General features: G+C 43.1%; 1 protein-coding gene across 1 annotated transcript in view; it reads left to right on the forward strand.

Annotated features, from left to right (window-relative positions):
- Positions 1 to 900: 900 nt before the first annotated feature.
- LOC138102741 (guanine nucleotide-binding protein G(q) subunit alpha) overlaps positions 901 to 16,457 on the forward strand; it is a 214,959-nt gene continuing 199,402 nt past the window's right edge. The window contains exon 1 of the mRNA XM_069000493.1: positions 901 to 1,474. Coding sequence (XP_068856594.1) covers positions 1,339 to 1,474 — 136 coding nt within the window. The 5' untranslated portion in view covers positions 901 to 1,338. The remainder of the gene's footprint in view (positions 1,475 to 16,457) is intronic.

The raw sequence follows: 16,457 nt of genomic DNA on the forward strand, positions 1-16,457 counted from the left end.
GAATAAATGTTACAACAACAGAATATAAAATGCGGTATATCAATGCCTTGAAATTATAGAATATTAGGGTTTTACAAGCAAGGGAAGTATACTACTGTTTTTATCTGTTGTAAACATCTTTTATTTCTTCTACGTATGACAACTATTCAAGTATCATTTTCAGGATTACCGGAATAAAAAAGTTACTAGTGTCTAGTATATTTTTATCCCCCACATTTTAATTGCCATCTGAAGGTGAAGATACTTCCCCCTTCGTGTAAATTATTACATTTTCCCCCTTTTTCTATGAACCAAAGGCATCTCTTCTAGGAAGAGAGTGCAAGGGTAAAATAAAAATGTGCATGTATCGACTAAAACCAAAGGTATCAAAAGCAAATAAAACACGCATGGTCGGGAGCTGCATCCCGGGAGTTCCTGGCTCCTCCAGCTACTTATTCCCATCGCGCAGCGGCGCAGGGGATGAGTGGCAGAGGCAGCAAGAGAGACAGTCCGCCATATTTCTACCTTACCACGCCCGCAGAGATAAACCATTGAAAAGCTCGTCGAGCTGGGCTCACAGTGTGCATGCCCCAGTCTCCACCTGCCTTCTCTTCCTCTCTGGTGGAGCCTTTTGTACTCGTCCCCCCTCTCTTTCTTACTGTCAGGGCAGGAACGAGCCGTGACGGCTCTTCAGCAGCAGTTCTACTCGCGACAGGGGCGAGCGACCGTGCCTGGAAAAAAGGTTCATCGTACGGAAGTTCTCCATCCAGGCGCACGCTGAGATTGCCGGGTAGCGGCGGCCTTACCCACTTTCGGAGGAGCCGAACTCTCGCTTTAGGACAGAAGGAGCGACAGGGAAGCGTTATTGAGGAGGAGGGGAGGGATTAACAGACATTAGCATTTCCGTGGGGGCTGGTTATTTCGGAGGGCGGTGGGGGTGTAGTTTGCGAGGGACACTCGGGTGGTGGCAGCGGTAGCAGAGACAGAAGCAGAAGTAGTAGTGAGGGAAGGAGGGAGAGGGGTATTTGTGCTGAGCAGCTTGGCTCGCGAAGAAAGCACTGCTGCCGCCACGGCTGCAGTGGTGGATGTTTTCATGTTGCTTGGTGCATAATTTAGAGGAGGAGTTGGAAGCGGCGACTATTTGAGGCAGGGAACGGGGGGATTTGTGCTACTGGGGGCCCGCTCTCTTTTTCCTTATCTGTGTGTGGCATCGAGGCAGCTCGCTGCACTTGCCCTACAGTGTCCGGGTGGGGACTTCCGGGCAGAGAGCCTCAGTGTCCCCCGGGGCTGGTGCTCTGGTGGGGTGTGTGTGCGCGCGCGTTTTTAGGGTGGGGGTTGTGTCTGAACCAGTTAGGAAGAATGACTTTGGAGTCCATGATGGCGTGCTGCCTGAGCGAAGAAGCCAAGGAAGCCCGGCGGATCAACGACGAGATCGAGCGGCAGCTGCGCCGGGACAAGCGGGACGCCCGTCGGGAACTGAAGCTGCTGCTGCTGGGTGAGTGTGGGCCGCCGTCAGCACGCACGCCTTAAGCGCCGCTGGGGGTGCAGCCCAGACATCGCCGCCCCGGGCTCTGTCCGGGTGGCCCCCTGGTGCATTATATGGCGTGGTCGGTTCGGTTTCTCCCAGGCGCCTGCCACCTTCACCGCGGAGCGGCCATGGCGATGGTGGCAGTGACCCGCTCGTAGTTCCTCCGCCACCGCGTTGTGTGTGCGCGCTCGTGTGCAGGCTTTGCCGAGGTGCTTGTAGCTGGGTAAATAACCGTGGTTCCTGTGGGTGGGTTTGATATGGTAGGGAACCCGTCCTTCCAAAATGGAGAGGGAAAGGATGGCTGGTCAGTGGAGGGAGTGTTGGGGGAATATCAGCGATGATGGGTGTAGGAGAGTGATGGTTAGGAAGCAGATTAATGAAAGTACTTGCAGGGGGGTTGCTTTGCAGATTTCTGGTGCATTGTTCTGTGAGTCTTAGGTTGCTGGGTCACCGGTTGCATTTTTTTCATTGTGATTTTTATTTAATGAGGTAAAATGGGATAAGGGGCTTATGCCCAGATTGTAGACTGACTTTTAAAGCAAAAGGAGAAAGAAATCATAAAGACCAAGATGCACCCATGAAGGTGAAGAGTAACCTTAAAGTATACTGGTGAATAGCAGGATCTTTAAGACCTTTGCAATCCACCCACTGTTCCGGAAATTAAATCTATAGTATAATTTATCTTTAATTAAAACAGGTTGTTATTTTGGAGCCACAAGTGTGCAAAGGCAATGTTTGTTTAATAGGAATTTGGCTTGTTTTAAAATAATCTTTTTGAATTAAAACACATTTGTCTGTATCTGAGGTACTCTACTACACTGTGTAGTTCTTGTGGTAATACAGCTTCTGTTGTAGACTAGCAGGCCTTGAAATATGTCTGCACCAGTATTTGGGTGAATGGGAATGCTCCAAGTGGATGTGGGGTGTTTATACCAAAGACTTTTGTCTTGGATCAGGTACATGAAAGTAATTATTTATATTGGGGGAATAAACTGCCTGTACAGTAAAGTGATTTGAAAGGAACTTGGAATTTATTTTAATACTTGCTTATGATTGTGTTATTTTCTACTTTAAATAATATAGTTTGTCTTCTGTATATGGAGAAAGGTATTGGCATCCTTAACTGATGTGGAAAAAGAAGGGGTGGAGACATACAATGCTACCAGTAATAATATTCTGTCTCATTTTGGCCTAATTTTGGGTTGATGGAAGTGTGTGCTGTGGCTATTTCAAGATCCAAAACCAAGATAAAATAGAGGACAGATAGCTTGAATTTTTAAAATTTTATGGCTGTTTAAGTATAATTACTTAACTATATGCGTTTGCTACAGGAGAGGCAGTTGATGTTTGACTTATTACTCGGGTCCAAATTGTTGCTGCATTTCCTGGTTTTCTTGCAGTAATGCTAGAGGTTTCTCCCAAGTTTTTAAAAATGCATGAAACTTACTGAATGGTGCTAACATATACCACACAGAGAAGGAATTCAGAGATTTGATTCCACAATCAGTAGTGCAGATCTTGTATTGTTTTATAAGGTCCACCTACTGGTAATGGTAAATGTATGGTAATGGTAAATTAGGGCCTAATTGTGGCATTACTTTTAGATCAAATGAAATAAAGTGTTTTCAGAGCAAATAGTTAAGAAGCTGTCACTTAGAAAGCTTTGAAGAAAACACACTGCCTGTATGAAGGTTTTTCTTCATATATCAGTATCTGTATAAGCCGTGCTTCTGAATGTGTAAGCATGATGTACATGAAACCGAGGTAAATGTTCTGCTTCATAGTTAATAGCATATCCGTATTTGAGTGGAAATCAGTATAGAAATTGTTACTGTGTACACATTTTTTGTGTTGCACTTTGTCAGCTGCAGTCACATATTTGATTGAAAGTGTTTGTGCATGTGCAGCTGTTTAACAGTTAATATCGTAAAATGCAGTATAGCAGTAAGCCACTGTTGAAGTCACAGGGTTGGGTAGAGATTCAAGTTTTAATTTATTAAAAAACCCTAAACAAACCAAAACTCAATCTTTCTAAAAATTTGTTTAAATTAGTGGGTTTCTTTTAGGTATCTGACAGTACTTTCAGTCACTCTCACTGCTTCCCTAGCATAGTCATTTGTTCAGTTCTTAAGCTTGTGTTATTTGTTTGGGTAATTCATATGGTTGGGATGGACAAAACCATTTTAAAAATAGGAAAATAATAATTAAAATGGGGAGACTGGGAAATGAATGTCTGAAGTTGTTTGCCATCCATTTTTTTAATTGACTTGACCTTTACTGTCCCATTATGTATCTTTAGCCATCAAAACTTAAAGTAGCAGTAGTGCTTTATTTTATGCAAATGTAAGGCAAACTTTTTTTAAAAGTGCCAACTTCTCAGTCCCACATTGAAAAGTGTTCTTGGACTTAGAAGCCTAAGTGGGTTAAAGGCTTTTGAACGTGGGACAAAAGGTATATCCTTTTGATCATAAGGAGAGAACACAAGCTGAGCTGTGTTAACTGACCACGTGCTTTTTGAACTTGTTGCAAGTGCAAAGTAAAAGGTATTAAATAAAAAGGTTTTAAGGAACAAATGAGCATGTCTATGCCATTGTCCCGGTTTGACAGCCATATTTTTTGTTCTTGTTTAAAAATTAGATGTACATACAAATGCACGCATAGCACATATAAAGAAAAAATTCTGGGTCAGAATGGAGGATTTTTTTCCCCTCCTTAACTTGTAGAAATTATAGTGCTTCTTTGCAAAGTGAAATATTTTCCTCCTAAATGTGTTGGTTACTGTTACTGTGTGACACACATTATGCTGTGTGCACCTTTCTTGTGTATTAATGACGTTTTTACTTTTCATGGGATCAGAGTTTAAAATGTTGAAAGTAATTTCTGGAAAACGTTTTGCATGGTAAGATTTTAAAAAATTATTAGTTTAAAAATAAACTCTCTCCATGATTAAACATTAAAATACCACTTTTAGGTACTGCATGGAACATCATTGTCCTGTTCTAATCTACTGTAAAAAATTAAGCAAAGTATCTGTTACTATTGTAATTCTAAAAAGTGAGAACTCTAGCATATGCACTGAAAATAGTTCAGCTAGCACAAGTTGGTTGCAATGTTTAATGTACTTTGGAGCAAATTCAGTCTTCCACTGAATTTGGTTTTTATCTCCTGTATTTTTGAAATTCTTCTGTATTCCATTACTACTGAACATTTTGTAAAACCTTATGATTGTTCTCCAGAGCATAAAGTTGTTAACATTTATTTGTTGTTTGCTGTTATAAATACATATATTGCTATAGTACCAAAAAAAACCCCCATGTGTTTTACTGTTTTATATTGGCAAGCACCAAACAATGTACAGTATTCTGCATGCTTGTATTTTAAGCATGTATGTACATATTTATTGTTAAGTAGCAAGAGGCATGGGATCTAACCTTCTATGTATATAATTTTGACTGTCATCAGTGGAAGTTTTACCTGGTCTCAGAAAGCAATGTTTGGGCTTAAATGTTATTTTGTAGCCGTAAACCTTCACTACTGGACATAATATGCCTGTACACTGTATATACTTATGTTATGCATTATTATCTCATCAGGAGTATCTAAGAAAATAATCAGCAATATCTATAAGCTTTGGCAAAATTAGGTATTGGAGGGCTTGACAGTATGTTTACTATTTTGTATAATGCTTGCAGGTATTGTGATGTGCAAAACGACTCTTAAGGCAAAGGTGTTCTTTTCATTTGAAATAGCAGATGAATCAGTGAAGCAAGGTGTCAAATATGAGTATCTTTTCATTATCTATATGTTACCAAAGGAAACAGGTGGGAGGTAAATCATTTGAATTTAGCATGAATTGCAACTAGTCTTAAGTGGAAGACTTTGTTTGTTTGTTTTTTCTCCAAACCTATAGGATATATATACGTCGTAGGGTTTTATTTGTATACCTGTTGTAGCTGAATGAAAGATTTGTGTACAGAACTCTGTAAATTAGCAGACTTAGACTTCAAAAACCTTGAAGAGGAAGTGGGCCCATCAAGCCAACAATCAATCTTCCTTCCCTGCTGTAATCTGAAATATGTATGCAAATAGTCTCATCTACTTATATAAGTAGATAAACTGATAATACACATTTCAGAATTTTTTGTGCACAATTTAAAAATGTTGGTATTGATTAGCATATCCTAATTGACTATTTTCTTTGCTCTTTATTAAAGCAGAAAATGTAATTATTTTGAAAGAGAATTGCAACCTTTTCTTATTATCTTGTATTTGATCCATACTTATACTTGCACTGAACACTTGCAAATAAGTTTAGGTAATTACAACAGTATGTATTTATGATTAGAAAACAAGCAAATACTTAATATACCTCTTGTTGATATATGTTGAAACTAGATTGGTAAGTATATCTTAGTTTGGAGAAGCTGTTTCTAAGGTTATGTAATTTGATTCTGGATGACAAACACGGATCTATTATATATAGACATATATATCAATTTATAAAAATAACTGGTTTTGAGGAATACATGAATCATCATCTTGATATCTATGTGATATCATGATTTCACATTTGCTGGAAAAGAGCATATTAATTTTTTAATGCATGATAAAGGAATGTTTTATTTTTAGCCCTTATAAAGGATTTTCTTCTGGGTTATTTTCTTTTGATTTTCCTCCTTCTTTAAAAGTCATCTACTGTAGTTAATGGAAATTAGTTTAGAACCTAAATAGTCAAAGAATTCTGACCAACTTAGTTTTGCTCATATGTCAAAAAATCAAGGGACCCCAAATTTGTACTTCCTTTTAAAAACATTGTTGAATTTGTACAGGAGGGAAACATGATAAACAGAGGACTCTCTTGAGAAGGGACTTTGGGGTATATATTGTAATGTTAAGAAATATTTCTGTGTTTTTAGCTACTTCAAATTATGTTTCGTGTGTAAAGGCAATGGTAATTTAATAAGCAACAGCATTTCTTTTGAAGTAATATGACAATGTGCAAAATTAATCCCAGGAAGGGAGAGCATGATAAGGTAGATGTGTTTCTTGCTCTTCTGAATGGATTAACACTCAAGGAAACGTGTTCTCATACTTGAACAAGATTGTATGCAGCTGTTGCTAATTAAATTATGGGAAGTTTTTCAATATTCAACTGTTATTTGCTCTACTTATTTAAAAAGTCTAACTTGCAAGAATCAAGAGCAACAAAGTAATATAAAAACTGAGGAAGCACTCGAATATTGGAAATACTATGAAGCCATATAAATAGTATTCTTAAAATCAGAGAAGTAAGTGGGCAACAGGCTTTAAGTATTGTGTTAACACTGTGCAAAGAAATAAGATAATTAATACTGAGGGGCATAAGTCTAAGTGAAACTATAGTTTGAAAAGTTTTCAAAGTTCCTCGGGAAGTTCTAGGAGCAATATATATCTGTGGGTTTTGGGGTTTTTTTTTTTTCCTTCATGCTAAATTTGCGCATAGAATAGGTCAATTGGAAGGAACTTTAAATGATTATCTAGTCTAAATAAATGCCTGACCACTTCAGAGTGGATCAAAAGTTAAAGCATGTTATTAAGGGCATTGTCCAAATGCCTCTTTAACATTGACAGGCTTGGAGCATTGATCACCTCTCTGGGAAGCCTGTTCTGCTGTTTGACCACCCTCTGGGTAAAGAAACACTTCCTAATGTCCAGTCTAAACTTCCCCTGGTGCAGCTTTGAACCATTCCCACACATCCTCTCATAGTATTGTTCTGGACAAAATGTCCAGCACACAGATGGATAAGCATGTCATGCACTGGGTGAGCAACTGGCTCATGGGTGAATGGGGTAACATCAAGCTGCTGACCCATCACTAGTGGAGTTCCACAGGTCTCCATCTTAGAGGCAGTTCTCTTCAACATCTTCATAAATGACTTGGACGCATGACTGGAAGGATTACTAAGCAAGTTTGCAGATGATACAAAACTGGGAGGAGCTGTTGACTCCCTTGAAGGCAGGGAGGCCCTGCAGAGGGACCTCAACAAATTAGAAGACTGGGCAATCACCAACTATATGAAGTTCAACAAAGGCAAGTGCCAGATTCTGCACCTGGGATGGGGCAACCCTGGATGTACAGACAGACTGGGGAACAAGAGGCTGGAGAGCAGCTCTGCAGAAAGGGAACTGGGGGTTCTGGTCGATGCCAAGTTAAATATAAGTCAGCAGTGCCCTGGCAGCCAGGAGGGCCAACTGTGTCCTGGAGTGCATCAGGCACAGCATCACCAGCCAGTTAAGGGAGGTGATTGTCCTGCTCTACTCTGCACTGGGGCAGCCTCACCTTGAATATTGTATGCAATTTTGGTCACCGCAATATAAGAAAGACATTAAGCTATTAGAGAGTGTCCAAAGGAGGGCAATGAAGATGGTGAAGGGCTGTGAGGGGAAGCCGTATGAGGAGTGGCTGAGGTCACTTGGTCTGTTCAGCCTGGAGGAGACTGAGGGGAGACCTCATCGCAGTCTACAGCTTCCTTGTGAGGGGAAGAGGAAGGGCTGATCTCTTGTCTGTGATGACCAGTGACAGGACCCAAGGGAAGGGCCTGAAGTTGTGTCAGGGCATATTTAGGTTGGATATTAGGAAAAGGTTCTTCACCCAGAGGGTGGTTGGGCACTGGAACAGGCTCTGCAGGGAAGTGGTCACAGCACCAAGCCTGCCAGAGTTCAAGAAGTGTTTGGGCAACACTTTTGACACATGGTATGACTCTTGGGGATGGTCTTGTGCAGGGCTAGGAGTTGGACTTGGTTATCCTTGTGGGTCTCTTCCAACTCAGCATATTCTGTGATCCTGTCTGGATACCAGGGAGAAGAGATCAACACCTCCCTCTCCACTTCCCCTCCTCAGGAAGCTTCAGAGAGCCGTGAGGTTGCCTCTCAGCCTCCATTTCTCCAAACTAGACAAACCTGGAGTCCTCAGCCGCTCCTTACAGGACGTGCCTTCTAGCCCTTTTACCAGCTTTGTTGCCCTCCTCTGAGGGCACTTCAAGGACCTTCAAATCCTTTTTTAATTGTGGGGCCAAGAAATGCACACAATACTCAAGGTGAGGGCACCCCAATGCCAAATACAGAAAGATAGTCACCTCTTTTGACTAGCTGATTATGCTGTGTTTGATGTACTCCAGGATATGTTTTGCCCTCTTGGCTGTTGGGGTACACTGCTGACTCCAATTGAGCCTGTTGCTGACCAGAACCCCCAGCAGGGCTATTCTCTAACCACTCCTTGTTGATGGTATCTTTTCAGCTTTATACCGGCTAGCGCTTGTATTTCAATGCCTTAGAAAGCCTCGAGCAACCCAGAGAGGCAGCACAGGCGATGTAGCACTTTAATAGCTCTAAAATCGGTACCTGTATCAGCTGCAGAGCAAATACCATCAGCAGAAGCAAAGAGGGAGAAATATAGCTCCCTGCCCGCTCAATTTCCTGCAGTTAGAAGCCTTAAAAAAGAGAGAGACGACCACAGATGTTCACAGGAAACGCTGAGCTGAGAGAGAGGAGCCTCCCCTCGACTATCCTTTATTCGGAGAAGGGGGAAGGGGAGGACTGGGGGCGGACCAGGGGTGACCAGCCAATCAGACACTGCTGAAGAGTTTGAGTTACATTGGTTTTGCCCAGCGCTTCGAACAAAGGAGCTCGGAGCACGTGGCAGGAGCACGTGTCTTTGGGAGGGGGAGGGGAAGCTCAGAACAGGCAGCAACAATTCCCTATTGTTTTTCTTTAAAGCTGGGTTGTAACTCTTAGTAACTTAAAGTGCATAGAACAGTAACAGAACAGTGCAAAACATAATTGGAATCTATCGTCCCTACAACTCGATAGTACCTAGGATGCCTTTAAACTAGTTCCCCAGCAAAACTCAGGGGTTAGTCAGGACATCTATGGTATGGAGTATCAGGACGAAGACTTACAGAATACAGTGCAAAACCTGAGTGCAAAGCAGTGCAACTTAACTTAAGGGATTAACATCAAAATCTGCAGTAGGGGGTTTACATGAGGGTGCAAAATTTGGATCCTTTTTACGGCGTCTCTTCCAAGAGGCAGTTTTAACCTCCTTAATTTTTGAGGAAGTGACATAAGGTTTTACCCATTTCCCTGGGATCCATCTCAGTCCTTGAGGGGTAGATACACTGGCATACCCACGTCCCCAAGTTACAAGTTTGTATGGTCCTTGGATTTTTTGAGTCTCTGGGTCCCGGATCAGGACTTCTGGATTCTCCTTCATTTTCTGTCTCCCGGTGTTCTGGAAATGACGATAGATGGGAGGGTTTGGATCCTCAAAGGTGCCATTCAGGAAGTTTATGGTAAACAGTGCTTTGCTGAGTCTGAGGACAGGTGAGTTGAGTTTGGTGGTCCCTGATTGTTGTAGCAGCATTCGCTTGAGGGTTTGATGGGCACGTTCAACAATGCCTTGTCCAGTTGGGGAGTGAGGAATACCTGTAACATGTTGAAATCCCCACTGCTGACGGAAGTTTTTAAACTCCTGAGAGGTGTAGGCAGGTCCATTATCAGTTTTTATCTCCTCAGGTATACCAAGCATAGAAAAAGCGTGGACAAGATGTTTTTCAATGTCCTTAGCTTTTTCACCTGCATGTGCAGAGGCATACATAGCACCAGAGAAGGTATCAATAGAAACATGAACGTATTTTAATCTCCCAAATTCAGGGAAATGTGTGACATCCATCTGCCACACTTCACCACTATTAATGCCTCTGGGATTGACTCCCATGCCCAGTGATGGAAGCTGTAGCTTCTGGCAGTTGGGACATGTTGCCACTATTGCTTTTGCTTGCGTCTGCGACAGATGGAACATGCGGATGAGAGCAGGAATATTTTGATGGTACATAGCATGGCTCAGTTTTGCCTGTTCGAAAACTTGGGGGAGCTTTGGTAAGTCGGCTGATAGAACTATGTCTGCTGGCATAGCCAGAGCATCAGCTCTACGATTACCTTCTGCAATAAATCCTGGCAGGTTTGTATGTGACCTCACATGCATGACAAAATAGGGATGCTCTCTGTGGGAAACCAGATAAATTAATTTTGAGAGCAAATCATAAATTTTTTTGTTTGAGATTTCTTTTAGGAGAGCATGCTCATCTCTAACAGTTACTCCAGCTACATATGCTGAGTAAGTGACCAAATTAAAGGGTTCTTTGAACCTCTCAAATGCTCTAACGACAGCTGCTAATTCAGCTACTTGTGGTGATCCTTGGATTACCTTGATGTCAGATTCCCACTTTTGCATCTTTGAATTTTTCCATGTGACCACGGACTTCTTACTTTTCCCTGAGGCATCAGTAAAAACGGTAATCGCATCGAGGGGTTTTCTACTTTGAATCTCTCGAGGGATGAAAGAGAATGCCAGATTAAACATGTTATGTTTTGGGTAATGATTGGAGATTTGGCCTGAGTAACTATCTAATGCAAATTGTAAATTTATATTATTTTGGAGTAGGTGATCTAATGCGTCTGTTGTTACCGGTAAGTGGATGCATGCAAAGTCACATCCTGCCAGGGTGCGGAGCCTTGCTCTACCCTTCATGATAATTTTTGCTATTAATTCTTGTGGCTGTGTGATGGTTTTAGGAGGTTGGAGTGGAAGGAAAACCCATTCAATTATGATGAGGGGTTCCTTCTGCTCTTTGTCCCACTGAAATATGAGGCCGTGAAAGCGTGGTGCCTTCCCTAGAATGACAAGCTTAAAGGGTAGGGAGGGCTGATACCTGTGTGCTTGTCTGGTGGAAATGAGCTCTTGTATCTTTCTGAGAGACTGCCTTACCTCTTCTGTCAGGGATCTAGGGGATGCTGGACCGCCTTCCCCTCGCAACAGGTTTGCAATAGGAGCTACATCCTCTGTGGTGAGTCCTAACCAGGGTTTTAAATAGGTCAGTGTCCCACAGATCTGTTGCACTTCCTCTAATGTTTTCGGGTTATTATTAATGGTGATGGGTGTTGGGGTGATAGAGGTTTCTGTGATTTTGAGTCCGAGGTATTTCCAAGGGCTTGTTCTCTGCATTTTTTCAGGTTGTAATTCAAAGCCCTTGGCCTCTAGGGCCTCAATCACCATGTTAAGTGTCTGCTCAAGATACTGATTATTGGGAGCACACACCAGCACATCATCCATGTAATGTAGGATGATGGCTTTCTCTGCTTTGGCACGGATGGGAGATAGAATTTTAGCAATATATTCTTGGCAAAGCGTTGGGGAATTTTTCATACCTTGGGGAAGCACAAGCCAATGGTAATGTTCCATGGGGGTTTCATGATTAAGAGAGGGTACAGAAAATGCAAATCGAGGGGCGTCTGCAGGATGGAGTGGAATATGAAAGAAGCAATCTTTAATGTCAAGAACAGCTAAATGCCAATGTTGTGGGAGCATTGAAGGTGATGGCATACCTGGTTGAAGGGGTCCCATGTCTTCAATAACCTTATTAACTTCTCTAAGATCTTGGAGTAGCCTATATTTGTTCTTTCCTGGTTTTTTTATTACAAACACGGGTGTGTTCCATGGGCTGTTAGTTGGAACTATATTTCCTTTAGCCAATTGTTCAGCTACTAATGTTTTGAGTGCCTCTAAGTTTTCTTTTTTTAGAGACCACTGTTTAACTTGCATGGGTTCATCTGTTTTCCAAGTTAATTTTTGTGGATGGCACTCTGCTTCAGGGGCCTGCAAGGGAAAATTTTGATATCTAGGGGTGATATCAATTTTTGTTCCCCACTGAGACATGGCATCCCTTCCCCACAGGGTGAATTTGGTGTCCAGGACATACGGACGAAGAGTTGCTATTTGTCCTTCAGGACCTTCAATTTGGGTGGTGTGTTTGGATTGCTTTGCAATTTGGGTACCTCCAATCCCTCGTATGATACCCTGAGATTGTAGCTCCCATTGCTCAGGCCACTTATCAAATGGAATGACAGACACATCGGCACCTGTGTCTATCATTCCCATGATACTGATTTTATGTGATTTGTGATGGAGCTTACATTCTATTATAGGTTTGTCATTTCCCAAAACCTCAGTCCAACAGATGGCTGGGATATGACCATCTGTGGGCAGGTATTTGGGCAGTGGAATGGCCTGTGCAATGACTTGACCCTTTTGCATAAAGTACGGCGGATATATACATTGTACAATTAGGTTAGAACACCCATTCTGATCCACTTTCATGAGTGTGGGTGTAACCTCTATCCCAGCAGGTGTTACCCGAGTGTCCCCAATAACAAAAAGGTATGTAAAGTCTTGCATGTGGTCCACATTCTGGAATGAAATGGGTATTACAGTCTGTTTGTTGTTGTTGAAATGGTGTGTTTCAGCACAGGTTACCTTAAACCTGAGTCCAGAAGTCCAAGTTGCTTTGTCTGCAGCCCTATTTTTGTCTGAACGCGGAGCTGTTAGGATGCGTTGAGTCACTAGTTTCCCTGCTGTTGACCTGGGGAAACAGTCTTTGGAGAGTTTTTATCAGCAGTTATAATCGCTCTGCAATTGCGAGCTACATGTCCCTTTTTCTGACAACGATAGCATATAAGGTTACCATGCGATTGAGTTTCTCTTGTACCCGTAACATTCTCTACAACTTCCCCAACTATCCCCACTTTTTTCAAAAAGGGAACAGCTGTGTTCAGCTGCACCTTCTTTGTACAGACTTCGAGGATGGATTCAACCGTAGGAGGAGGATGAAGAGGGAGAGTGAGGATGACCTGTTTGCAGGAATCATTCGTATTTACTTGGAGAAGTTCGAGTAGGAGCGCTTGTCGGAGGTCAGGATTAGGGACCTGGGAAGAGACAGCTTCGCACAAACGGTTATAAAAGTGAATAATATTTTCATTTGGCAATTGCTTGATGGTGGTATAATGAGAGTTAGGAGTTTGAGATGGTAATAATGTTAAGGCCTTTTCAGCAGCACGTGTGATTTCAGTAAGAACTGGACGAGGGATAAGCATTGCTTGTTTTTGAGGATTTGCCATATTATTGTCACCAGATAAAAGGTCTAATGTGATATAATTATTCTCAAGGTCCAGGTAATTATCTGGAGTTTGCCACAAAATTTTTAATAAATCAGATAAAATTATTTTCCATTGCTTTTTCCACATCATAAAATCACCAGGTGTGAGAAGAGTTTGCATCAATGTAATTAAATCATGAGGTACCAGTAAGTGAGTTGCAAAAGTAGCACTTAAAAGGCTCTTAAAATAATTACTATGCATTCCAAACTCCTTAATGGCCTTGCACAAATCTTTAATATTAGAATAAGGTAAGGGTTTCCATTCAGGGTTTGCTACATTGCTAGTAGGAGAGAGTGTAGTAGAAGCAGTTGGAGTTACTTCCTGGTAGCTATAGGTTCCTGGATTTAGAAAGGTATTCACAGGATTGTGGGAACCGGGGACGGGACAATAGGAAGTAGGGGCGGGGAGTGGAGGCGCAGGGGCGGGGAGTGGAGGCGCAGGGGCGGAGAGTGGAGGCGGGGACACCGCCGGAGGAGGGGAAGGGTTGGGGGCGGGGTTGTGGGAGGCAGGGGCGGTACTTGAGCCATGGGCGGGCACAGAGGGAGGGGTGAAACACGACGCTATGGGGGGGCGGGGTTAGGGGCGGGGTCAGGTTCCGACACGGGAGTGGGAGGGGATGGGGACAAAAAGGGATTTGTGGGATGGGGGAGAAAGGGATTGTGGGAGGTGTAGTTTGGAGAGGAAGGAACATCGCGGCCGCCATTATTGGAGACAAACAAACTCGGAGAAAAGGGGTTGGGGGGAGGGGTTTTTCCCCGGGCTGCGAGCACATGGCAATGGCTGTCCCTGGGAACAAAGAGATCAGGGGAGAAGGGTTTTTTTCGCACGCTTGAAACATGAGGGCTAGAAACTGGGGACAAGGGAGTGGAGAAAGGGGGTTGGGAAGGTCCTGGGACGGGCTCCGGATTCCCGTCCGAGGCAGGGTGCTGAGGAAACACGGGTGAACCAGGAGGACGATAGCTCTCCTGTGCTAAAAAGCAGTCTGCTCTAGCTGTGTTTACCAGCGTAGGGGAAGAGGGGTCCGGGACAAAGGGGTTGGAAGAGGGTATAAGGGAATTAACAGGGGTTTCTTGCAGAGGCTTTTCATGTACTGCCTTTTTCTCAGGCAAAGTATAACTTAGTAACAGGAGAGGAAAGAATTTTGAAACTGTTTCATCTCCTGCACGCCTAAGAGAGGAAAGTTTTCTCCCCACCTTATCCCAAAATTCAGCAGATCTTATGTCTTCGGAGGTAAGATTAGGAAAGTACTGAAAAAGCCATTGTACAAAAGATTGAATTAGATTTTTAGGGTATTTATGCCCAGTTAAGGAAAGGTAGCTTTGAACTTTGTGGTATATTTCTCTATGGTGTGCAGAAACTTCAGATCCCATTATGAATGCAACACCACAAACCTCAACCCAACTCGCCCAAAAGGAGGAAAAAAAGAGAAAGTTTGCACCAGCACCAGCTTAAGACAGGAGCCCCTAAACCAGCAGGGATACTCACCAGAAATCTGGATTTTACCACAGGAAAGCAGGTCCGGAGAAAAAAAACATGCGAGAAGGGTCTTCTGCTTTCCAGCCGTTCCCTTGCCACGTGGTGTGGGGGAGGTACAGGCTGAGCCTCTGGGCTCACTGTTACGCAAAAAGTAACAGCTCGCTACACAGAGCTGGCACAGCACGACGTGCAGAGCTAACTCCAGCAGACACACAGCTGCCGGGACACCCTGAAAGTCTCTCAGAACCGGAGTTCAGAGATAGCACGTTGGGCGCCAAATGTGGATGGTATCTTTTCAGCTTTATACCGGCTAGGGCTTGTATTTCAATGCCTTAGAAAGCCTCGAGCAACCCAGAGAGGCAGCACAGGCGATGTAGCACTTTAATAGCTCTAAAATCGGTACCTGTATCAGCTGCAGAGCAAATACCATCAGCAGAAGCAAAGAGGGAGAAATATAGCTCCCTGCCCGCTCAATTTCCTGCAGTTAGAAGCCTTAAAAAAGAGAGAGATGACCACAGATGTTCACAGGAAAAGCTGAGCTGAGAGAGAGGAGCCTCCCCTCGACTATCCTTTATTCAGAGAAGGGGGAAGGGGAGGACTGGGGGAGGACCCGGGGTGACCGGCCAATCAGACACTGCTGAAGGGTTTGAGTTACATTGGTTTTGCCCAGCGCTTCAAAAAGGAGCTCGGAGCACGTGGCAGGAGCACATGTCTTTGGGAGGGGGAGGGGAAGCTCAGAACAGGCAGCAACAACTCCTCTCCCAATTTATACTCTTAAATTGTTAATCTGAATGCTAATTTTCTTGGTCATGTTAGAGAACACTGGATAAGAATTCCTGAAACTACTTCTATCCATGTTTCTCGGTAAATGGGTTTCAGCCAGAAAGACAGAAGGTTTCTGTAGCAGCAAATACTAAATTATAAGGCCAGAAAAACTCAAATGCATGAAAGTTGGGAAAGGTGTCAGGTGGTTTTAGGAACCTATCAGGCTTGGGAAACTGAGGATCTAATATGGGACTTTTTTTTAAACTCTGATTTTGGCTTTACTAAGCATTATGGGTGCCACTTCATCTCATAGACCAGGGCAATGCTAGCAATAAAAATTCGATGCTGTATCTGGGTCGGATGGAGTTACTTTTCCTCATAGAAGCCTGTATCATACTGTGTTTTGGATTTATGACTAAACCAGTGTCAATATCATCAATGGTTTGGCTATTGCTGAGCAGTGCTTTCACAGTGTCAAGATTTTATCTTTTTTTCCCCCACTCTGCCCACCCCCCCTTCCTCCATCCCCAACCTCAAGTCAATAAGGGGGGGGGGGAGCTGGTAGGATGTTGTGCTCAGCAATAAAAGCTCTGTGAAAGAAGGAGGAATGGGGAAATAGCATTTGTCTTCCCAAATAGTATTGTACATGCTGAGGCCCAGAAGGTGTCAAAACAGTGAA

This window comes from Aphelocoma coerulescens (assembly GCF_041296385.1).
Source record: "Aphelocoma coerulescens isolate FSJ_1873_10779 chromosome W unlocalized genomic scaffold, UR_Acoe_1.0 ChrW_unloc_scaf_1, whole genome shotgun sequence".
NCBI lineage: Eukaryota > Metazoa > Chordata > Aves > Passeriformes > Corvidae > Aphelocoma > Aphelocoma coerulescens.